The sequence below is a fragment of the Barbus barbus genome (assembly GCF_936440315.1).
Source record: "Barbus barbus genome assembly, chromosome: 11".
In the NCBI taxonomy this organism is placed as follows: Eukaryota; Metazoa; Chordata; class Actinopteri; order Cypriniformes; family Cyprinidae; genus Barbus; species Barbus barbus.
This window is the reverse complement of record NC_136739.1, coordinates 25,052,729-25,077,674: the sequence shown is the minus strand read 5'-3', so window position 1 is coordinate 25,077,674 and position 24,946 is coordinate 25,052,729. Positions and strand designations below refer to the sequence as shown.

General features: G+C 36.7%; 1 protein-coding gene across 1 annotated transcript in view; it reads left to right on the top strand.

Moving 5' to 3' along the window:
• LOC306877176 (receptor tyrosine-protein kinase erbB-4-like) overlaps positions 1-24,946 on the top strand; it is a 387,678-nt gene that overhangs the window by 299,001 nt on the left and 63,731 nt on the right. Inside the window, exons 11-16 of the mRNA XM_079428753.1 lie at positions 3,264-3,354; positions 5,769-5,968; positions 11,613-11,745; positions 16,361-16,454; positions 21,726-21,880; positions 23,287-23,331. Coding sequence (XP_079284879.1) covers positions 3,264-3,354; positions 5,769-5,968; positions 11,613-11,745; positions 16,361-16,454; positions 21,726-21,880; positions 23,287-23,331 — 718 coding nt within the window. The remainder of the gene's footprint in view (positions 1-3,263; positions 3,355-5,768; positions 5,969-11,612; positions 11,746-16,360; positions 16,455-21,725; positions 21,881-23,286; positions 23,332-24,946) is intronic.

The window sequence follows — 24,946 nt, the reverse complement described above, 5'->3', positions numbered from 1 at the left end:
GAGGACTGAACTCCTAGAGGTCAGTCCAACCTAGATCATCGTTCCAACGGTCATAAGTACAGCCTCAGCACTAGTAATAGGGCCAAGAGCGTTCTTGAAGAATCAGGCAATACCTGAAAAGTCCGCTTAAAACAGGCGTGTGCCATTTAAGCAGATAGAACCCGGGCCTGTAAGGCCGGAACATCCAAGTTATAGAACCTGGAAAAAGTGGAAGCCGGCCGCCGCACAAATGTCTGCAATGGACATACCACTAGACAACGCCCAGGAAGAAGCCACGCCTCTAGTGGAATGGGCTCTTACTCCAATGGGGCTCTAGAGGCCCAGGGAGGAGTATGCTAGTGCAATAGCGTCAACTAACCATCGCGATATCCTCTGCTTTGCGACCGCCAAAGCAGACAAAGAGTTTTTCCGATTGCCTAAAAGGTGCGGAACGCTCAATGTAAGTTCTCAATGCCCTTACCGGGCAGAGAAGGTTAAACTCCTGGTCCTCCTCAGAAGGGGGGAGTGCAGAGAGTGTAATAACCTGGGCCCTAAACGAAGTGTGGAGTGCCTTAGGGACATAACCATGTCTTGGCTTTAGGACAACCTTAGAGTCGTTAGGCCCAAACTCAAGACAGGCGGGGCATACAGAGAGAGCCTGCAAGTCACCTGCTCGCTTCACCGATGCTAGCGCCAGCAGCAGAGCAGTCTTGAGCGACAGTGTTTTTAAGCTTGCAGATTGTAACGGCTCAAAGGGGGCACCTTTGAGGGCTCTCAGGACCGTGGGCAGGTCCCATGTAGGGACTGTGAGGGGTCGGGGCGGATGGAACCTCCTAGAACCCTTCAGGAAATGGACAGCCAGGTTGTTCGGATCCGAGCGCGCAGAGTGATGACACTCATGTTCATGCAATGTGAACATTCCTTCTCTGTCAAAGCGGCTTCTGCGTGGGGTTTACCCAAGCAGGAAACGCACTCTGAGTGGCCGTCACCGTTGTGCAGAGAGATTCTGCATGACGCGGAATGACAGCGCGGCATTTGGAACACCGCAGCTCTTTTAGACAGAAAAAGCTCTTTTTTAGGCTCGCCGGATGGCAGCAGGGAACAAGCTGGCGTCTGAGTCGATCGCTGAAGCTGCTTGGAGCAGCGGGCTGGAACAGTGAAGAGGTGCAGAAGAAAAGGCAGCTTCAATCCGCAGCGAGGCGTGTCAACGGCGAGCGTCTGGAGTCCTGAGATCAGCGAAGAGAAGAAGTCGTCGCTGAAGGAGAATTGATCTGATTTCCTATGGCGAAGCGCCCGCTTATATAGCCAGATGGCCCCACCCCTTCTGGCGGGCTTTGCCACCATAGGCTTGTGCAGCACCGCTGACGAGCCATTGGTTCGTTTTTATATCACTGCACGAAGCAATAGCCGTGCAGCCACACTGCGTTATTAAAAAGTCTTCAGTCCTCGGAGAAAAAGGAGTTTTTCCCCATAGTGTCTAGCGACCCAGTACGAGTGAAATATCGATAGGGAACACTATTTACACTTAGTGCAAATTGCCGCTGCCTTTTATAAATGTCCTTACTGTCTCTTTTGATCAGTGCATCCTTGCTGAATAAAATCATACATTGCTTTCTGACTGCAAACTTTTGAACAGTAGTGTATGCACCAATACAAAAATATAGTCTGTGGTAAACAGGCTGTATAATGTAATTTAATGTAACTACAACATTTTAAAGCATGAACATTTCCACAAGTCTTTGAGACTCAGTTTCAACTGACTCATTTAAACAGACAGTCATTATACAACATTATTTAATCATAGAACTCTGTAATTGACGAGTCAGAATCCAGTAGTGTAATATTATCAAAAGTAACGTTATTGAAAGTATTTTGCCTAGCCACAGGGTCATGTTGGTGCATGTATAAACCCTCTGGTGTCAGCAGTTGTATTTTGCGCTACTCAAACTCATTTGCAGCAGTTCCCTTTGTGTTTTATTGTGTGCAATTCATTTGAGGGGCAGAATTACTCTCCTGATGTTAGTCTGGAGCTGACAGGTGTTCACTGGGACCTCGTTAGCACCATTAGCTTGATGAAGTTTTGCCTCCATGTGTGTAAAATAAACAGATTACAACACAGACAGGCAAGCAGCCCACTCTCAAGTCACTGCACACACACTCCTTCAGACTTCCCATTGCACAGTTTTGTCATTAAAGCAATTAGTGTCAGCAGACACCACGCTAACGATACCTCACTGAGGCTCTTCCTCTAATCTGCTTCCACAAGCTTAGGCGAAATGACACAGGCAGCAGAAAATGCATAATCTCAAGCGTTTAACCTCATTTCAGACCTCGAATCTTAAAAGAGCAGTTTCTATGACTGAACATGATAGAATAGTCACGTTTTTGTAGGTTTTGCATTAATAATGAACAGTATGTCTATCAACAATGTGAAAAGAATATGTCAAATTTAGATGATTTATGAAAAATTAATGCTATTTCTCTCTCCTTTAGAAAACCATCACTGGAGGCAAATGTCTTAATCAAAAGGCTACATTAATATTTACTGTAATCTCTTCCGGTAGACATGCTAATTAACGTGGAACCCAAACTTAATTTTAACTAAGCAAGCCAGGAATGCTAGAAATGCTTGCACAACTGCATGTTGTGGCCTAGAGATATGACCAAAAACTCTGAACAGGAATAATATTTATATTAGCCTCTTAGCACGATACCACTTTTGCACAAACATGTCACCCTGTAATGAATTAGTTCGAAAGGCAATCAGATATCAGTGTTTACTGGAAATATGCACCATCCAGGCTTTGCATTGTTAAAGTAATTGGAGTAATTTATGTTCTCCTTGTCCTTGAATAAGAAAGTCCTCTTTTTTTCTCTCTTAGGGCCTGTTTGTCTTTTCTTGGTGTATGCACAGGATTGTCTTCCCTTCAATAAATAATTCATTTTTTTGAATCCATTATTAAAATGTCTTCATGATCTATAACTATCAGCTCTTCAATCTGCATTAAATAAATGGAGATAGATGCAGGATATGAGAATAAAATATAGTCAGGCTCTGTATGGTGGTCATATTTCTCAAATAGGACATTAATGTCGCTATATGCAGTCAGCACTACTCATCCACACTCATTAATGACTTAATACCCCATTAATAAGGGATTTTTTTATTATTATGCTGCAATGAAAGTAATACATTTCTCTAAATAATAACAGTAGGTAAAATCACTTGTGCCTATGTTGGCTGATGATTTGGCTCACTAAGTGTGTCATCTTGTGTTTTCCAGGCTTTCTAAACATTCAATCCTGGCCAGAAAACATGACTGATCTGAGTGTCTTCTCCAATCTGGCAACCATCGGAGGCAGGTCTCTCTACAGGTAAGATCCAAGGCTCACTCTATGTTGCCAGCTCCAGAACTAATCCCCCTCCTTCTCCTACTTCCACAGGTTTAATACTGCCTTCAGATGCTCCTGGGAAACTCAGACAGGCATTCATTATTACATGTCATGTATAGCTACAATATCTACATCTGAATTCACAATAATGAGAATTATTAATTTCTATCACTTATTTACACATAGTATGAAAAGTGAATGTTTGTAAACTATGAAATGTGGTTCAGTTTAAACTTGTTGTCCTTCTGCGGTTCTGTAATCAAACCTTTAAAATACTTTAAAAACCCTTAAAAATTGAAATGCAACATGAAAAATTTAAATAACTTGCAAAATCCCTTATAAATCTAGATTGTTTTCTGCTCACTGAAATCTATATTATACATCAGTGTTTTGCTGTATTTACTCATTTGCATCATTCTTTTAGTGAATTGGGATAAAACAGCGCAGACAGCATGTGCTTAATTCATTCTTAGTGAACCCCCTCTTTTGTGTTTTCTAAAGAGGCAGAGGCTTTATTGCCAAGAGTTCAAAGAGTACGAATGAAAAGCTGTATTCACACAGTGCAACACCCATTTGCTTAGAGTTAAAGAGTCAGGAGAGACAGAAGAGAGCGGGAGTGCAGATCCACTAGCCTGTTTTAATATTTGTAGGGTCATTTGTTGAAAGCTGTACCACTGTACCAATTACCATCTGTTACACGATGTGCTCTGTGTCTGATGTGGCTGGTACAAAACACAGAGAGAGAAAAACAGAAGAGACGTCTCTGAGAGGCAGATCAATGAGATGAGAGCGATGTCAGTGTCTAAGTGCACCTGCACGTTCTGCTGCTGCTCTCTGACTCTCTGCTGACGGCCATCTCAAATCCCCTTTGATGGGCTCTTCAGCACGCCTGCCTGTGATTAAAAACACTGCTGTGATTACGCCTCAGCATTAACCGATCTCATCACATCTGAAGTGGGAGATCCTCAGCGACGCTAGATGGGGGACGCAAGCTAAACACTTGCTTTAGAAATGCAACAGCATCTCTCATTATTATCACATTACATACTGACAAGTCACTCGTGACTTTTGTTCATGAAGCCATCATTGTAGCTTTCTTTGTGTCAGATCTCATTCTTTTGTTTCATTCTTATTCATTCTGATCTTTTTATTTTTTTTGTCCATTGGGTCTCAAAGTCTTCAGGCTAAACAAAGTTTTGTCTGCTTTCTTTTTTTTTTTTGCTTTTTTATGTTAAAATTATGGCTGTCAATTTATTGTGTTAATTTAGATTGATTCATTATTTAAAAAGTAAAGTTTTTAAAAAGTACATAAAAATATAATAATATAATTTTATTGTTTATTTGTTTTAATAGTTTTGCAACGTTTGTTTGTTTATTTATTTAGATAGATAGATAGATAGATAGATAGATAGATAGATAGATAGATAGATAGATAGATAGATAGATAGATAGATAGATAGATAGATAGATAGATAGATAGATAGATAGATAGATAGATAGATAGATAGATTTTTGTCCTTAAAACGCTCTTGCGAGTAGGATATAATTTCATACGCATCTCATCCAACACCTCCTTTGCTAATTCCAAAACGTCCTTTTAGACCTAGTAACGGAGGCTTGAGCCGGACTAATAAAGTCAATAATAAAGTTATTTAAAAGGGAGAGAGAGAGAGAGAGAGAGAAAGAGAGAGAGAGAGAGAGAGAGAGAGAGAGAGAGAGATTAAGCATGTGTGAATTAACTCTTAATTAATGTGAGTCTGTGCATCTTGCAACAGTGATTGGCAGCTGTGTCACTACTAATAGTGAAACTGTAAGTTGATATGCTCCAACAACAGCGCCGTATTACCTCTTGTGAGAAATGACATGTAGCTTTGATGTTATTGAGCTTTTTTACTGATAAAATCATCAGAGCAGTGCTGTAGGTTTTGGTTCTTTTGCTGTTTTATGCTGTAAGGACAGAGATAACTGAAATCATTTCGTGAAGTGATATGGGCATGTAATGCGGTCAAAACCTGCCTGAAACTACTTTTGATATGCATTTCCCTGAAAATAACTGCACACCTTAGAACGTTTGTCAGCCAATCAAATTCAAGCATTCAACGGCGCCGTTGAGTGAATGAGTGAGTGTGTGTGTGTGTGTGTGTGTGTGTGTGTGTACACGCACACACTATATATATTAGTTCCCATTTATTTTTGTTAATATACATCATAAAAAATATATTATTCATAAATAGTACACATAAAGAATTGTGCAATTTTCACAGCGATTCAATTGATTACATTTTTTTGTGTGCGTAAAATTGTGTGTGTATTCAGTTATGATATTTCATAATTAAATGAACCCCTCTTTAAAATGTTAACAGTAACCTCTCCTGTTTTTTTTCCCTTGTGTTCAGTGGCATCTCTCTTCTTGTGCTAAAGCAGCAGTGGATTTCCTCACTGAAGCTGCAGTCTCTCAGTGAGATCAGTGCTGGAAACGTGTACGTCACCAACAACAGTCAACTGTGCTACTACAACACTGTCAACTGGACTCAACTATTCCGCACCAACACCCAGAAGGCCCTGATCCGCAACAACCACGACCCCAAGGAATGCAGTGAGTCCATCGCTCTGTTTTACTACAGTTACATTTGGTTTTGAGATAAATTAGCCAAAGCCAAGATATTTGACTTGATGTCTGGTCAAGTAATGTCTACTAAGAGGAGTGTCTTACATAAAAAGTTAAAAAAGAAGATGTGTTAAGGCTAGGATCGTTTTCAGGCTCCCAACTGCTATTTGTCCTGGTTCACCCGAACCACAGAGAGAGTTTGCGACGTCTCACACAGAGCTCGCTGGCTTTGAGGTAGTAAACTCGGTCACTTTGTAAGGTGCTGGTGCAGCTCCCTCATACCTGTCATTCTGCCTGGGTCAGTGCACCTCACTGAGCCTAGCGGGGGCCATGAGGGCCCCGGGTTCCTCTGCAGATGGAGGGGGTCAGGAGGTGTCAGATTATCAGAGTCTCACTCTGCTGTGAAAGACGAGTACTGATGCAAGCCCCCTACAACATACTCCCTTTTTACCCTTCAAAATCACCCAGAGATCCAGAACACAAAGTTCTTTGAGTTATTTTTTGAAGACTTGAAGAAGTGTGAAACAATGTTATCGTAAGCCTGAAAAAATACCCAAATGCCTCAGGTTTATGGGTGGACCGCCAATATAATTACCCATTCTCTGCTAACGTTAAGCTTCTCCATAAACGATCATAGGGAATTAATTGCAGGGAGACCCTGCAACAATTTCTGACATTTCAGTTTTTTGTTGTTGTTTTTTTTTTTCCAGGAGAAGCTTTAATCACCACAGGGAATTTACTTTGACCTCTGTCTTTAAGAACTCACTCTTTTTCTTGCTGCTGAGTGATGTTTATGACTAAAAAGCTGTTTTTGCCCTTCTTTTCCATTGCGCAGGATGTTGTGATGCAACAGCAATCATTAATGTCTCGTGGCAACCGTACCCTTTTGTATGTCTTAGCAATCCCCCTGGCTCTTACCTATCTCCCTGGAAACCAACCCAGCACTGCTTTTGACGTTAACACAACTCAAATTGTGTTTTCAACCAGGTTAAAACTTTGAAATTGGCATCTTTTTGATCCATCTGCCACAAACGAACAGCTGAAAGGGCTTCCCACTTCTCTGTGTTGCTCCCCGTGCTGTTGGATACCTGCTCTAAGCACCAAGTTGGTCCTTGAACTGGTACATGTTGTTCACTGAGAAATGCTGGGCTTTTTGTATAGTGCTCTCTGGAGTGCTTTTACATGTCATTGCTCATTCATTTATTTATTTTTGCAAATAAATGTAAGCACATAGAAAATAATTCTTCCCAGGTGTTCAGCAGTGCTTACAGTAGAATAGAACTCTCCTTAGGGAATCAGTCCACAAAGCTGAAAAGTCTTTATTTTCTAATTGAAAGCAATTTTTTCTTTGCATATTATGTTAGCAGCATAACTATTTGAGTGAAAGTTGAATTGGAAAATGTACATGAAAGTTGAAATTTCAAGTATTTTATTTGTCAAAAGTTCAGTCTGTGTAGTTTTGGATTTTTTAAAATTAAGGTTAATTTTATTAATTATTTGATTAATTATTTAAAAAGTAAAGTTTATAATATGTAATATATGTATATATATATATATATATATATATATATATTTGTGTGTGTGTGTGTGTGTGTGTATTTATATATATATATATATATGTGTGTGTGTGTGTGTGTGTGTGTGTGTGTATTTATATATATATATATATATATATATATATCTCTGTGTGTGTGTGTGTGTGTGTGTGTGTGTATATATTACATTTTATATCTTGTGTTATAGTTATAATGAAATTTTTTAGTTGCACAAAAAAAAAATTCTTACATATATTATCAGCATCAAAATTTGACTTATATTGTAAGAAAATATTTCTATTTTGAACAAATTATGTTCTTTTTAACTTTGTATTCATAAAAGAGTCAAAGAAAAAAGTCACATGTTCCAAAAAAACAATATGAAGGCGCACAACAGTTTCAACACTCATAATAAATCAGCATATTAAATGATTTCTGAAGGATCATGTGACACTGAAGACTGGAGTAATGATGCTGAAAATTCAGCGCTGCATCACAGAAATAAATTATGTTTTAAAGTATAGGTAACACTTTAGAATAAGGAACACTAATTCACTATTAACTACGACTTTTCCCTCATTAAAGTCCTAATTTGCTGCTTATTAATAGTTAGTAAGGTAGTTATTATGTTTAGGTATTGGGTAGGATTAGGGATTTGGAATAAGGTCATGTAGAATAAGGCATTAATATGTGCATACAGGGGCGTAGCCATCATTTCAAAAGTGGGGGGGACGGAATGTCTAGTGTTATACCTGTTTTGTTTTTTTTTTCAGTTAACCCTTGTCTAATTGACAGGTTTTATTTTTAATCATACCTTTTTGATTAATATGCTTTGTGATTATATTATTATATATGATTATAAAACAGAAGGAAAGAAAGAGAGAAAAAGAAAAAGAAAGAAATAAATACAACAGCTTGTCACTGGGACAGTACCCTTAAAAGGACATCTTTGTACCTTATTTACCCCAAAACGTTTCATAGTTGTACATTACGGTACATATTGGTACTCTATATGTGCACCTTTTTGAGTATAAGTTACAAAGATGTCTTTATAAGGGTACTATTATTTACATATTTCAGATTGTATTTTGTGTGTTGTATGTACAGTACATGGCACACAGTAATGGATACTTGCACATTCACATACTACTTTATTCTGTTCTGTTCTATTATACATTAGTCTGATTAGTGTATGTTAAAAGACATATCTTATCATAGACAATGCTGTAAATAATCTTTACCTCTGAAGCCTCACTGAAACTCTCTGCCTCATTCACTCTCAACTCTGAATTCACTTCTGCCTCCGTCTACAGCAAATAAAGCAGTGTTTGAAACATGTGCATACAGGGAATAGTGACATACAGAAGAAAATAACACATTAAATACACTGCTGGACAATTACCAATCATTTGTATCCTAAATTATTTTTTAACACTTTAGAATGGGGAGCACATTCGCTATTAACTATGACTTTTACTTCAATAAACTCTTCATTTACTGCTTATTAACAGCTTGTAAGGTAGTCGTTGTAGTTGTTAAGTTTAGGATTATGGGATGCAGAATATGGTCATGAAGAATACAGAATTAATATGTGCTTAAGTACTAATAAACAACCAATATGCAAGCTAATAATCTGTAAAAACAGCCAAGTGTTAAAAGCCACTCTATCAGTTCTTCTCAGCTGTGAAGTGTGTTTTTCTTGTGTCTCGTCCTGATTCTGCTCTAAAAAACCTAGGCTGACTGTTTCTTGGTCATTCTTGACAACACATAAACACGTCAAATTAGTGCCATAATGACAGAGCACCCCTAAATTAAGATCGTCAGTGCTTGCATACTTGCTGCAAACGCTGTAAAATCTCAGTTCAACATGATCTTTATTCTTAATTGAAGGGTTCTGATAACATACATACGTGTTAAAAAGACGTCACAAAAGAGTTACAGAAAAATAGACTGAAAATAAATAAGTACATGTTTGTCCAGGCAGCTTTTTTTTCTCCATATAATGAACATCAAAACTTGCTAATTATTCAACAAGAGCAATAGGCAGAGTCACTCAACATTGTGCAACACTATTCGGATACTACATGACAACTTACGCTGCTTGACTTCTTCGTAAAAAAGGAGTGAATAGTTTCTTGCCGCTTTGAACTCATCTCGACCTCTAATGAATGATGGATACAGCGCGGGACCGCGGGCGCGAGCCTGGGCATGTCGTGGCGTCACAAACTGAGTGACTGATTGCCATGGAAACGTAAACGTCATGTATAAATTATTTTGTCTCTTTGAATTTTAAATCATTCTGCATTTATATACATTGCTCCATTAAAACCTCAACATGTCGAGAACACAACTGTCCAATGAAAAAGTGCGGGGGAGGAATTTACTTTTTATAAAAAGTGGGGGGGACACGTCCCCCGCGTAATCTACGCCCCTGTGTGCATAATTAGTTCTAATAAATGGCTAGTATTCTAGTAATATGCATGCTAAAAAGCAACTAGTTAAGAGACCCTAAAATAAAGTGTTACCAAAGTATATTAAAATAGGAAACCAATATTAGAAATTGCAATAAGATTTCACAATATTACAGTTTTTTCTGTATTTTTGATTGAATAAATACAGTCTTGATGAGCAGAAGAGACTCCCTTAAAAAACCTAAAAAATCTTACTGATCCCAAACTTTTGAGCGGCAATAAATATTTGTTATTATTATTTATTTATTTTATTTTATTTTATTATTTGTTTTAGTTTTTTTACATATTAGCAGCATAACCGTTTGAGTAAAAAGTTACATTTAAAAAATGGAGGTTGAAATCAATTGGTCATCCCAATTTCTCTTTGATGGTAGCAGCACTTAAGCAGCATGAACTCCCCAAGTTCTTGCTTTAAAATCCAGCATGATTTGAGGTGTTCCTAAGAGCATTCTTAGCTTTAATGGAAAAAACATCTGACTTTTTGTTCACATGCTCACAAGTTTGCTTACATTTGACCCTCTGTATTAGTTTCAGAAGTTGAAGAGGACGTCTGTGAGACATGCTGAGGTTGTGTCAGCGGTATTTTAAAACACTCTCCCAGCTGCTGCACAATCCAGTGCCTCAGTGGGTGGGCGCCCGGACCATTCTGTCCTCATTTCAAATTGAAATACAGCGGTTCATATACAGCCAGCTTCTTACAGGCATAATAAATCCATAACCAGACAAGTAGCATTTTTCACAGATGGTGTGTACATTGTGTTCAGTCACGGTTTTGCAAAGGATCTTTTCTTTCTGTCAACTGGACGTTTCCCAGGGGTGGACTGACAGCACCATTCTGAGACTACTGTGCAATAGATTGAAATGCAGCTATGGACAGAAATTAGTTTTTCATTGTGGCACCTTGGAACAGGTGATGTTTTGTTAGAAAAATAGTAAATTAGAGCAATCACCCACAATTGCACAATTTGCACAGCATAATTTAAAAGATATTGGTATATAATCTAATGCTGTACATATATAAATACATACAAATATATCAAATAAATTTAAAATGATAAAAAACAATTATTTAAATAATTATAAAAGTCTATAAAATAGCATTACAATTTAATTTTTCTTTATTTTTAATTTATTTTAGTGTATTTTAAAATGTAATTTCTGAATTTTCAACAGCCATTATTACTCCAGTCTTTAGTGTCACATGATTCTTCAGAAATCATTCTAATATGTTGATTTGGTTTAATATTTTTGTGGAAACACAGTGAAACATTTTATTTAAGGATTTTTTGATAAAACAAAAATAAAAAAGTTCTTGTTAAGTTCTTGTTAATGTTATTTTTTTATAAAAAGACATAGATAAAATACAATTAGAATAGATAGTGCTAGAGTTAGAGGGTCAAGTAAAGATGGAACAGATGAGTTTTTAGCCGTTTCTTGAAGATGGGTAAGGATTCGGCTGCTCGGATCGAGTTGGACAGGTCATTCCACCAGATGGGAACAGTTAATGAAAAAGTCCTTGAAAGTGTTTTTCTGTGTCTTTGGAATATGCTATTTTTGACAGATGCAAGATGCTAGGAAACTATGAGAAAACTAATGCTCCTGCATTAATGATCATATTTTTTGCAGTTTTGGATCGTATGGTATGTGACCCACTGTGCTCTGATGCTGGCTGCTGGGGTCCGGGGCCTGACCAGTGCCTGTCCTGTCGGTTCTTTAGCAGGGGACGTACCTGTGTCGAATCCTGCAACCTGCACGAAGGGTAAGTTGTTAAATGCCACAATCCCACAGTTATTTAATACTAAACAAATTATTTGTGCAGGAGTTTTACTACATGAATCTACAAATCTAAAGTATCACAGGTGCACCCAAGCTATGTTGTAGAATCATTTGAATACACTTCATGACATTGTTTATTAATGTTCGCTTGTAGAAGATGTGTATTCCTAAGATTGAACTATAGCTAGCTGCGTTCTCCAGTGATTTCACCCAGATTCATGTCTCCATCCTTTAGACAAACAATAACATAACAGTAGAGCAGCACGTCCCCTGGTTTTGGAGCGCAGGTTGCAATGATGAAACGTAAGCTTGGTTGAGCTGGAAAACAAATAACAGTGTTTGGGTGAGCTAGATGAGCTGAGTACATCTCCTACCTCATATGACATCTACACCAAATACAGCGGTGTGTGGAGCACCGCGACAGAATGAAGAACTGAGTAAAGCTTTGGTTTTGTTTTCACAAAGGCACAAAGATTTAGGGCAGATAAACAGACACACACACACATGACTGTTTCCTCAACTATGGGCACTTCTGACCCTGTGGACTTTTAGAAAATAAACTCTTAAAACAGACTTTTCAGACTCACTAATCTACTAGTAGACACGTTTATCCTAATGTCATAATTTCTTTGGGCAGGGCGGGGGGGGGGGGGGGGGGGGGGGGGGTCTTAAAAAGTGGTGTTATAACAATTCTTCATGACATTAATTCATTCTTTTATGATATTAATAAATGTTTAAACAATTTAGTAGTATTTTTATGGTGGATTTTCATAGCTTATGCTTGATAGACTGGTTCTGTAACAGATATAAAATAATAATGATCTAAACTTTAAAGGTATAGTTCACCCCAAAATTTAATTTCTGTTATCATTTACACACATTTATGTCATTCCAAACCTTTATTACTTTCTTTCTTCTGTGAAACACTAAAAAAGCTTTTCAAAAAATGTCTTATTGCTTTTTTGTCCATGCACTGAAAGACAATGGGATCTAGTGGGTTTTTTTTGTTTTGTTTTTTTTAACTTTGACTTTCATTATATGGACAAAAACAGTTGAAATATTCTTCACAATTTCTTCTTTTTGAAGAAAAGAAAGTCATACAGGTTTGAAACGACATGAGGGTGAATAAATGACAGAATTTGAACTTTAAATGGTGAGCTATCCCTTTAAAGGCATTTAAAAAGTAGGAAAAATGTGCAGTAGAATAAGTTTTACCTTCATTTAACAAACTAAATAAAAAATATTTAAGAAAAGCACAAATACTGTAGATATTGTCTGTAGGTGGATTTGTAAAGTGTGCCAAAGCACTCTAGAAAACATATTTTAGAAGTCTGTCTTTTTTTTTTTTGTCCTTTCTTGTTTCGTGTGCAGCCAGTAATATATTGACAGTTTATTTATTTATGTATTGTCTTTGTGTTATTTCACAGTACCCAGTGTCTTTATCTCATCATACATTCCTAAACAGCCTTGGGTAAAACTAATCAATTTATTTTCCGAGCCGCTGTAGATTCAGAAAGTTGTGTTTTGGATGCTGGTGTGCTGATGTTCCTGCCAGGCTGCTTAACTAGCTTAACCAGAAAGGCTTCCATCTTTACCAGAAAATCAACCAGTACCAAGCCAGCATGAAAATTATTTTTGGTAACAATTGTTTGTCTAATTTATCAAAAAATGGTTTGGCATTGATAAGCTCTTTCTGTTTGTTTAGAGAACTAAAGGTGTTGATCAGTGCAGTGAAGAAGGTAATTTACAGATTGGTTTTGACTTCCCTCTTTATTTGTTGTGTGCTTACGTACTGCTCGAAGGGAAAGTCGAATATCAGCTTTTGATTGATTTGCCTGAGCGAAGAAGTGAAATTTATTTTCTCCTTTGCCCAGAGCTAAAACAAGACAATAAACAAACGGCATCCATTTTCACATTCTAAAACAGCATCTGCCCATTTAAAAAGAAAGCTCGTCCTTTGTTTGTTTTAACTAGGACAAACATGGATGGGTGCTTGTTTTTTATATGTATGACATATCCATGTTGGTTGAACGTGAAGCAGCACCAGGGATCGTGCACCCTGCGATCGTCCCACATGATTCTTTTGCCTTGCAGACTGGCCAGCTCTAGGCCCAAGCTGCTCACCAGGCCCTATGTAGTCGAGAAGCGGGAGGCGGGTTTGCAGAGGTACGGCACGGCCACAGACTCTTCACTGTCTCGCACAGTCACGTCTGCCTACTCACCCATCCCACCCAGTGCTCCGATATCTGTGCTGTTTGTGTGTGTGTGTGTGTATATATATATGTTTTTGCAGGGTGATCTCAGAGTCTGTGTTTTCTCTGTCTCTCCACTGGTTGTCGACCTCTGCGGTCACGCTCGCTGTTCGCACAAGATGATTCACTCTGTATTTGGGAACAAACAACCCCAAAAAAATGAAGAGACCTACTTTGGTGTGTTTGAGCTGTATCTGAAAGTTTCTGAAGATGATTATAACAGTTTTTGTTGTGCAGTCTGCACAGCTGGTCTCAGGTGTTGGATCACAAGTGGCTAGTGCTAAATATAGGTAAATAAAGTCCAGATGGCTTTGTGATCCAATCACTCGAATGCATCACATTTGAAGTGAAAATGGCCCTATGAAATTACTAGAGCGCAGTTTTCAGTGTCAGATTATATTAGGGAGGTCATTATGATTCTAGAGTTTGGGGTCAGTCAGATTTTATACTTTTATACTGAAATGTATTTATTCAGCAAGGATGCATTACATTGATCAAAAGAGACATTTATAATGTTACAAAGATTTCTGTATAAGTAAAGTAAAAGTAAAGTCGTGACGTATTGTCAAGTATGGTGACCCATACTCGAAATTGGTGCTCTGCGTTTAACCCATCCAAGTGCACACACACAGCAGTGAGTAGTGAACAAATCCACACACACACACACACACACACCGTGAACACACACCCGGAGCAGTGGGCAGCCATGCTGCAGCGCCCGGGGAGCAATTGGGGGTTCGGTGCCTTGCTCAAGGGCACCTCAGTCGTGGTATTGAGGGTGGAGAGAGCGCTGGACATTCCCTCCCCCCACCTACAATTCCTGCCGGCCGGGGGCTCGAACTCGCAACCTTTCGATTACGAGTCCGACTCTCTAACCATTAGGCCACGACTTCCCCCAAAATAAAATAAATTCTGTTCTTTTCAACTTTCTATTCATCAAAGAATCTTGAAAAAAATATATCACCATTTCAACAAAAATATTAAGCAGCACAAGTGTTTTCAACATTGACATAAGAAAAAATTGATCATCAAATTAGCATATTAGCATGATTTCTGAAGAATCATGTAACAAGACTGGAGTAATAATGGCTGCAAAAAAATTCAGCTTTACCATCCCAGGAATAAATTACATTTTAAAACTTATTAAAAGAAAACAGTTATTTTAAATTGTAATAATTCTTCACAGTGTTACTATTTTACTGTATTTTTAAATGCGGCATTGGTGAGCATAAAAGATTTTAAAGATATAAAACATTTATATCATTCTGACCCCAAACTTTTGAACCGTAGTGTATCTTTTGTCTTTAGCTTGTGTTGTTTATGAATCTACAAAATTCAGCCAGTCATGTTAATATTTTTTTCTTTTAGTAGTATTAATACATTTCATGTTGGATTGAGAGAAAACAGAGTAACACAGAGTGAACCAGGAAACACGTGGTGGACTCTGAACATGCAAATACCACAAAGCCTGTGAAGTTAACGTTTACACAAAGGAAAAAAGAAAAGTCCTTTAATGATAAGAGGGTCTTCAAAAAGCTTTCCTCACAGTCTATTTAAAATGTGCTGTGCCTTTTAGATAAAGAATAATTAATTGTCATTTAATTTAGCACTCATTTAGGAAATACGTCAATAGTAATAAAAAACTGGCCTTTTCTATACATATTTTTCTCTCTTGCTAATGTCAGCTTCTAAAATGTCACTACCATCTTCAGAAGAGTGATGGGACTGGGAAGCGACTGTGTTTGCCCGTATTGAACCATTTTGTGATCATTTGTTTCAGAGGTCCCTGGCTGATTTCCTCAGTGTGGTGCTTTGAGGTGTCCCTGAATGTGCTTGATGAATTGTCACCTCGATAGGTGGTGAAGGCTGACTGTTTGATTTTGGTCAACAGAAACTGTGTTTGCCAGCTGTGGCAGCCGTCTGAGAAGTGCTGTAAACACCCGGCGGATGTGTTAGATTCCACTGTTGCCTCCCTACGGCCTTCCAGTGCCTCAGGCACTGAATTCCCTTCGGCTGCGCTTTCACAATCTACCAGTCTGTTTTGTGTGATGGTTCTTCTTTTACTGCCTGTGATTCAGACTTTCCTCATTCAAGTCCTGAAAGCTGAAGTGTATTTAATGACCGACAATATCTGGTCTGAAAATGGAAAGTTGTCTTGACTTTAAAAGGCTAGTGATTGAATAGTCTAGATCCTTGGGTAGGAATTCCTGGAAGAACTTTGACAATTAACATGCTATTTTTTCCCCATCTGAACCTTGAGTGTTCTAAAGTGGTAATTTTATGTCAAAGTAGCGTGTTATGTTACCTCATGTTTGTCTTTGTTCCCTTTCTCTTTCTGTTTTATAGGGATGTGCGCGAGTTTGCAAACGGATCAGTGTGCCTGGAGTGCGATGCGCAGTGTGAAGTGGCCGATGATGATGGTCTTACCTGCACTGGGCCTGTGAGTTCAGTCTCATTTATGCTCTAAAACAATCAGCCTATTTTATCAGTTTTTAAAAACAACAACACTAAAAAAACTGTACCAAGAAATTAAGACCTTTATTCAAGGACACATTAAATTGATCAAAAGTCATAGTAAAAACATTTATTGTTACAAAAGTTTTGCTTGATTTCTATTCATCAAATATCCAGAAAAAAATCAGTTTCCACAAAAATATTGTTTTTTAACACTGGTAGTGATAAGAGATGTTGCTTAAGCACTAAATCAATATATAAGAATTATTTCTGAAGAATAATGTGGAGCAGTGGCTGCTGAAAATTCAGCTTTGTCATCACAGGGACAGTTATTAAGAACAAATGTTTAATCTATACAGAAAACAGCTATTTTAAATTGTAATGATATTTCACAATATAACTGTTTTTACTGTATTTTTTATCAAATAAATGCAGACTTAATAGCATATATATGCTATATTTATAAAGTTTTCACTCAAGTGTGAGGTTGGTAATAATATATATATATATATATATATATATATATGTGTGTGTGTGTGTATATATATATATATATATATATATACAATGAGAACAACAAGTACAATGGAAACAATATATATATATATATTGCAAGTTCTCTCTCCAAAGCTGATTTTTCTTGCATTTGGCACTTGGTAATCGTTAATTTTGGATTCTGTATATGGAGTATGTTTCTTTCATTTCAGTGCAATCTCTTTCAATATCTATTAGCTTAAAGCACAAACAGAGCTAAACGGCAGACACTGCCTTTGATTGGCTTGGTCCAATGATTAATTGAATCCCTTGTTGAAGTGTACTTTTGCAGCCGTGGGATTGATTTTGCTTCTTGTTAATTTAGTGAGAAAGTAGATTAAGTTGCTTAATCTTGGCAAGTGTTTACAGAGAGTCCTGCCCCATAGGAGACACCTGAGAGTGGGATAAATAAGCTGTTTAGATGTCCATGAATCTGATCAGGTTAGAGAGACATTACCACAGATGGGCTGTGTGCTCAGCACTGCCCTTTTTTCAAAACAGCCTCAGGCACTTTGGTTTAAATTGATGACTACATGACAAGGTGCGCTTATGTGTGTGTTGCCAAAAGAGGATTTAGCCGATCCGTCTCTAATGCACAGAGGCCTCGGGCTGTTGTCTGCATGAGTCAAACAGAAAGGTCTCGCAAATGACATGATCATGAGCCCTTAGAGACCCATATCAACACCAACAGAAACAAACTCTCTAGACAGAAACAAACTCTCTAAGACTGTGTACGTGTCCAGAATCTTTTTTTTTGGCCTGTGTCTAGAAATGTTAATGACAAATTATATCTTTCATGCAGATTTTGCTTGATCACAGCCTGTTATCTATTAATTTCTGAAGTGGTTCAGTCAATGTGCCACCAGCCAACCAACACAAACAATTAAACTAATTTAGCAAAGATTTCTATTGTTGTCAAATTAAAATCAAACTAATTTAGCAAAGTAACAATCAAACTAGTTTAGCAAATATTTCAGTTGTTGTCAAATATATATATGTAGTGCCATCTGAAATTTTCTTCCTTTTTTCCAGAAAAATGTCCTATATTTATGTTCAGTTATTTCACTTTAATGGCAATGAAAAGAACCTATTCATTGCCTTTAAAGTGAAATTACTGAACCTACAAATAGGAGTCTGATAAAAAATAGTTTTAGAAAGAAAATCCAGATAGCACTTACAGGCTTTTGCATCTGAACTCTTCATGTATATATAATTGTCCTTTTTATGTTTATATATATATATATACACAGTATATATACAGGTATGTATATATATATATATATATATATATACAGTTGTGCTCATAAGTTTACATACCCCTTGCAGAATGTGCAAAATGTTAATAATTGAAACAAAATAAGAGGGGTCATGAAAATTGCATGTTATTTTTTATTTAGAACTGTCCTGAATAAGCTATTTCACATAACAGATTATTACATATGCTCCACAAGACAAATTAATAACTAAATTTATAAAAATGACCCCATTCAAAAGTTTACATACCCTTGAATCTTAATACTATGTAATTTCCTGGATGATCCACGACTGTTTTTCTATTTTGTGATAGTTGTGCATGAGTCCCTCAGTTGTCCTCAGTGTAAAAAGATGGATTTCAAAATCATACAGTCAATGTTGGAAAGGGTTCCAATATGCAGAAGATGCTGGAAAATCAAAGAATGTGCAGGAGCTGGAGGATTTTTCTGAAGAACAGCAGGCAGTTGAACTGATCAGAACCAACAAGGGACTCATGAACAACTATTACAAAATATAAAAACAGTCGTGGATCATCTAGAAAATTACGCATAGTATTAAGATTCAAGGGTATGTAAACTTTTAAATGGGGACATTTTTATAAATTCAGTTATTATTTTGTCTTGTGGAGTATATGTAAACATCTGTTATGTGAAATAGCTTATTCAGAACAATACTAAATAAAAAATAACATGCAATTTTCATGATCCCTCTTATTTTAATTTAATTATTAACATTTTGCACATTCTGAAAGGGGTATGTAAACTTATGAGCACAACTGAATGAATATATATATATATATATATATATATATATATATATATATATATATATATATATATATACTATATATATATATTTTTATAATTTATATAAATTATAATTTATATAATTTATATAAATTATAATTTATATAAATTATAATTTAGTAAATTTTCAATTTACTAAATAAATGCATGTTATTTTTTATTTAGTATTGTTCTGAATATATATATAATATTGATATATATATATAAAACTGAATATATATATATATACGCATTAATCAAACACCTAATGTGCATCATTTTGTTATATTAGCTCAACACAAACACACACACACAATTTAAATTAAAAAAACATATATTACATTAAAAAGAAAATCATTTTTAATATTTACATTACAATAAAAATAAATCCAGAATGTGAAATGTTATCTATTATTATATTATTTTGTAAAAATATGTCATATGTAATATAACTACATTACAGTAATGAAAATATTATGAGAATTGTTTTTGAGAATTGCAAAAAAAAAAAAAAAAAAAAAAAAAGTACATTAACATCCAGACAAGATAACTTTAATTTGAGGGAGAATGATGCTTAACTACCTTCAAAATATAAAAAAAATATATCTACATGGTCCTAAACTACACCACGAGAGAAAACATACAAGGAAAAGTGATCACCAAATAAACTTACTTACTTTTTCCAGTAAGGACTTTTAACACACAAACACCATCATAGGCCTCTCAGGTGTAGGCCAGGCTTAGATAAGATGTTAAAATGTTTGTTTTTATTAGCACATATTAACTGCTGAGTGTTCTAATCTACCTGTGAAACATTCAGCAACATCTGTTTCACAAAGGCATAATTAAACAACACTAACAAACAGTGTTTTGTGCGTGGAGTGGAAATAGAGATTTGTGTGCAGCAGGTGTCTGGAGAAGCAGCCCAATTAAAAGAGAAAGTAATTATGCTTTCTAGCTAACCTCGCCATGGAGGAGTTTTACATCCACCTTTATCTATGTGCCACGCTACGTATGATTTTGGCACTCTCAATGTCAGAATCAAATTGATGCGCTGGGCCATTGTTTTTCTTTCCTCATTTTTACTTACAGTTCGCTTTTTCAGAGCTAATATAACAAAATGATACACATTAGCTGTTTGATTAATGCGTTATGTGTTTTATCTTCTTGTGCTCCCTCAGAGAATAATGGGAAAAGTAGTTCTGTAGCTAAGCCTGTCATCTCACAAACAGCTAAATGAGTAGTATTTTTTGGTAAGCTTTAAAGCAACGCGCAGTGCATGCAAACCAAATTGTTCAGTCAACATTCGCAATTTAAACTTAATTATGACCAATACTAATTTGCATCCGCCAGTATTCTTTAATTAACATGCCCCCAAACTCAATGAATATCCAGAGTTTCCCCACTGGTAATTACGACATTCTGGTGATGTTCGTGTTCGCTATTCTCATAAGTACAATCATTTTGATAAGACTTGAAGGTAAAATAAATGCAATAGATTTACTAATATCTAAAATTAATAATGCATTGATGAATAGAGCAGCATGCTATTCATCAGAGATTTGCGAGTTGTGGTTGAATGTTTATTCATTTGATTTGTTTTTAGCCACTTAATAGCAATAGTAGAGCGTGGATGAGAAATTATGAGGATAGCTCACCCAAAAAATAACAATTATGCCATCATTCTCTTGTTGTTCCAAACATGTATGATTTTTCAAAAGAAGATATTTTTTTAGTATTTACTATTATAGTTTTTGTTAATATTTTAAATTAAATAAGTTTATTGGTAACACTTTATTTTAAGGCGTCCTTGTTTCACGTTACATGTAATTACTATAGTATTAGCACAAAATTATGCATAATTACATGCAATAACCTTAAACCAAATCCTAAACCTAACCCTAACCCTACGGTAAATGTATGTTGTTAATTAATATTACTCAGTACTTAAATGTATAATTAAACTGTAACAAGGACAGCTTAAAAAAAGTGCAACCATTTTACTTTATTTTATGTTTATTTTTATTTCCAACTACGCTACCAATCAAAAGTTTAGGGACTGTAAGAATTTTGAAAAAGTTTTAAAAAAGTATTAATTTCTTTAAAAAAGAAAAATCTGACACCAAAACTTTTAATACTGATGGAAAACTGTAGGTTGGTGGACCTGAAGCGTTGTCTTTTGCGTGCAGCCTGGCTCTCACGGCCGCGTCTGGGTGCCGTCTGCCGCTTTATTGCATCAGAGGCGGTTTACAGCGTGAAATGAAGAGCAGCTGTAATTGCTGCAAGGCATTTATTCATCTCTCACAAGAGATTGGCTCATAAAGAAACACATATCTGCCTTGGTCTCAATGAGCAGAGACAGATACACTCGCTTACAGATGTTCCTCAAGCTTACGTGGGCGCCGTGTGCGTTAATAGAACAATACGGAGCATCTCGTCCTATTGTCCAGGAAGCGTTATTTGTCTTTCTGGTTGATGAGGTGCTTGGATGACTCTAAGGGTGCTCATATTGATATCCAAGCTAACAATTCCCTCTCTTCAGCCTCCTCTCTCCATATTACCACTATAAATCCTGCGCCGGCTGATTGTTATGGTCATTGTGTGTGTGGTGAGGGATGGTTATTATCCGTAGTTGCTGGTATTTTATGTGTCTCTTTTCTCCTCTTTCTCTCTCTCTCTTGCAGGGTCCTGATCACTGTGTTAAATGTCTTCACTTTAAAGACGGACCCAACTGTGTGGAGAAATGCCCTGATGGCCTACAGGGAGCAAACAGCTTCATCTTCAAATATGCTGAGGCCAACAATGAGTGTCATCCCTGCCATGTCAACTGTACCCAGGGGTATGAAAGTGTTTGTTAAATGTTTGCAATTTGTGTGTGTGTGAAATATATCTTTAGCGGTCCAGCTACTTCCTGTGCTTGTTTGCCAAGTCAGTTTTAGCCTCAGGAAGTTCGGATAGCCTATTTGTCAGTGCACTGACCCTTTTTAGAGCACTTGTGTCCTCGGAGCTGGCTGTGCATAAAGCATCATTAATTTTAGAGGAAGGAGTTTGCCCTTGCTGCGTCTCTGCCATCCAACTTTAGTCTAAATGATACCCATCAAGCTCTCCGAATTTATCCGGCTGGGCACCTGCAACTTAACCTCAGCCCCTTGGGGTTACATGAGAGACGGCTCAGATTTCCTGCAGAAAAACATTATCCGCTCAAGGAATCTTCACACTGAGTCACGGATTCAGTTTTCTTCCTCCTGTGTCACATGAAAGCTCTCAACTGCTGACTGTCGTATCTGGGATCTCTGTCAGGCAGGGACGATTAGTGACATTGAGCTTTGAAATGCTAGCGGCGAGCTGACAAACCAACAAAGCTGCGAGCATCAGGATGGAAGGGCAGGAACTCAGACGTCAAGGAAAAGACAGAAGAGACAGGGTTATTAAAATAGGTCTAGCACTGATAGATTAGTGATGAATTGTGGCAATATGAAATTAAGGAGGATTGAGATGATTTTAATGTGTTTTTTATTTGATCGTTAAATTGCCTAAAGATAGTCATTAGATTAGATTGACAATCTTTATTCGTCTTGTGAGTCTAAGAGCGTTTAGATGGAGGACTTTGATGTAAACAGTATCTCTGATTTAAACTTCAATAGGAAGAATGTTGCCGTTAGATGCTGTATGATTTGTTTTTAAGAATATTTTCAAACGTCCGTTTAAGACCCTGATACAGTAATTCATGTGTAAACATCAAAAAAGTTCATTGGAGACATTGCATGCCATTTTGTTTTTTAAATAATATTTTAGTAAATAAATGTAAGTGCAGCACTTTTATTGCTATGAAGACCATACATGTACAAGTATAAATAGTTACATACACATAGATATTTAAATATGGATACTTTTAAAATATAATACTTTATACATATATATATTTGTATCTATCTATATACAGTATGTATGAATGTGTGTGTATCTTTGTATGTATGTACCAACCCGAAATGTTGGGGACAAATGTGTACCTAGAAGTAGTCCTTTTTGGAACATCCTCATTTGTATAAATGGTATAAAAAGTAAATTTTTAAAAAATAAAATAAAAAAATGCCGAAGGTTTTCTGTTATATAACCAGCTGTATATAAAGACAATAGAAGTCTATGGAATGACCCTGTTTAGATAGCTAAGTAAATGTGTGTGTGAGTGTGTAGCTGTCTTATATGTTTATTTATTTTATGTTCATTCATATTCTTTTGTTTCAGATGCACAGGACCTCGTCTGCAAGACTGCATTGGCATGATGGACAGGTACATACATTTTTATATATATTTGAGTGTTTTCCACCTTTAATGGACAGGACAATAAGAGAACAGAAAAGAACTAGTGTCACCCTTGACTCCAACAACACACATTTTTAATATAAAATCATTTTCATTTTACTTACTGCAAATCTAAACTTGAAAAGCAATGATGTCCTGTAGCAGCACTACTTTCTCACACACATATACACATAATACTACACATACACAGTGACTTCCACTGTCAGAGGGTTTGCAAGGTCAGAATCTTGGCACCAGTCTCTCTCTCATCTTTATTTTCTGTCTCGCTTGGCCTCCCTTAAGCCATCATTTATTCATGGCATCTATTTTGGTGTTCTGCCCAATGTCCAGCACTTGATTCTAGTCACACTGGCATCAATAGAGAATCACTGTGTCTGGAGATCCTTGACACCACACACAGTTATGTCATAGCAGTAATTTAGTTGCAAGGCTTCTATACACAAGCAAATGTCTAAGACTACATTGGAAATCTCTGAATTTTATTTCTTTTTTTTTAATTAAAAATTTCAAAAGAAAAGCACTGATAGAAATATGTAATATTTAATAGCTAATTTATTTTTTATTTAAATTTTAGGTAACTCAATTAAAAATCTAATTTGTGATTCTGATCAAGTTTTCATTCAAACATTGTTATATTGAATGAGAAAAGCTCATAAAATAGATGAATTTCACTAGTAGTTTCATAATGTACTGTACAACGCTCTCGGTTTGTCAAACCCAGCTGCATCTGATTGGTTCATTCCTGCGCTGATGACATCATTAACACACACGGCTCATTGTTTTAACGCCAACTGCCTTTCAACATACAGCTCTGCTTTAACACAAGAACGCGATATGGGGAAAAGGAAAGTTACATAATGACCAGGCCACAGTTCTGTGATTAATGTGCTGCTGTGAGGCTTGCGCGTGTATCTGCGCACACATTTGCTTCATGGCATATTTGATAAATTGATATCACTTTCTTTTGCTCTCACGGGAGAGCTGGAACAAAATACCATTAACTGCTCAGAGCAAATGCGTTTGCTGTTTCAGATCTGCCATTGTGTTACACACAGTCCTGGCAGGGCAGAGAAGCCGAAGCTAGAAATCATTTGTCTCGGCCTCAGACGTCACAACCACAAATGGTTCACGGACTACTTGATGCATATTGAAAACAACTAGGGCAAAAGCTTCTCACAAGCTTCAATCTGATTGGCTCTCTTTAGATGCTTGCAGACAGGGCACACATGTTTATGTTCACTGGGATATAAAGTCTTGTTTAGAGGTTCTTCATTGAGCAATTCTAATGATGATTTTTGTCCAGAATGAGCTGTAATGGGATTTATATGAAGACTATTTGTTTTCTCTCTTACACACATACACAGTTCTGTCCTGTCCTAATAGTGTGTTATAGAACAAGAGTGTATGCTGCTTGTTTGGACAGACTATCAGAGTAAAGGCTGCAGGGAGTAATCCTGATAAAACACAGTGCTATCCTTGGAGACCAAACAAGCTCAGGAGAGAGGTGAACATCTCTAGTGTTGATTAGGTGAGAGGCGAGTGATAGCCAACTTTCACAACAGCCTGTGGAGTCAGATAAAGA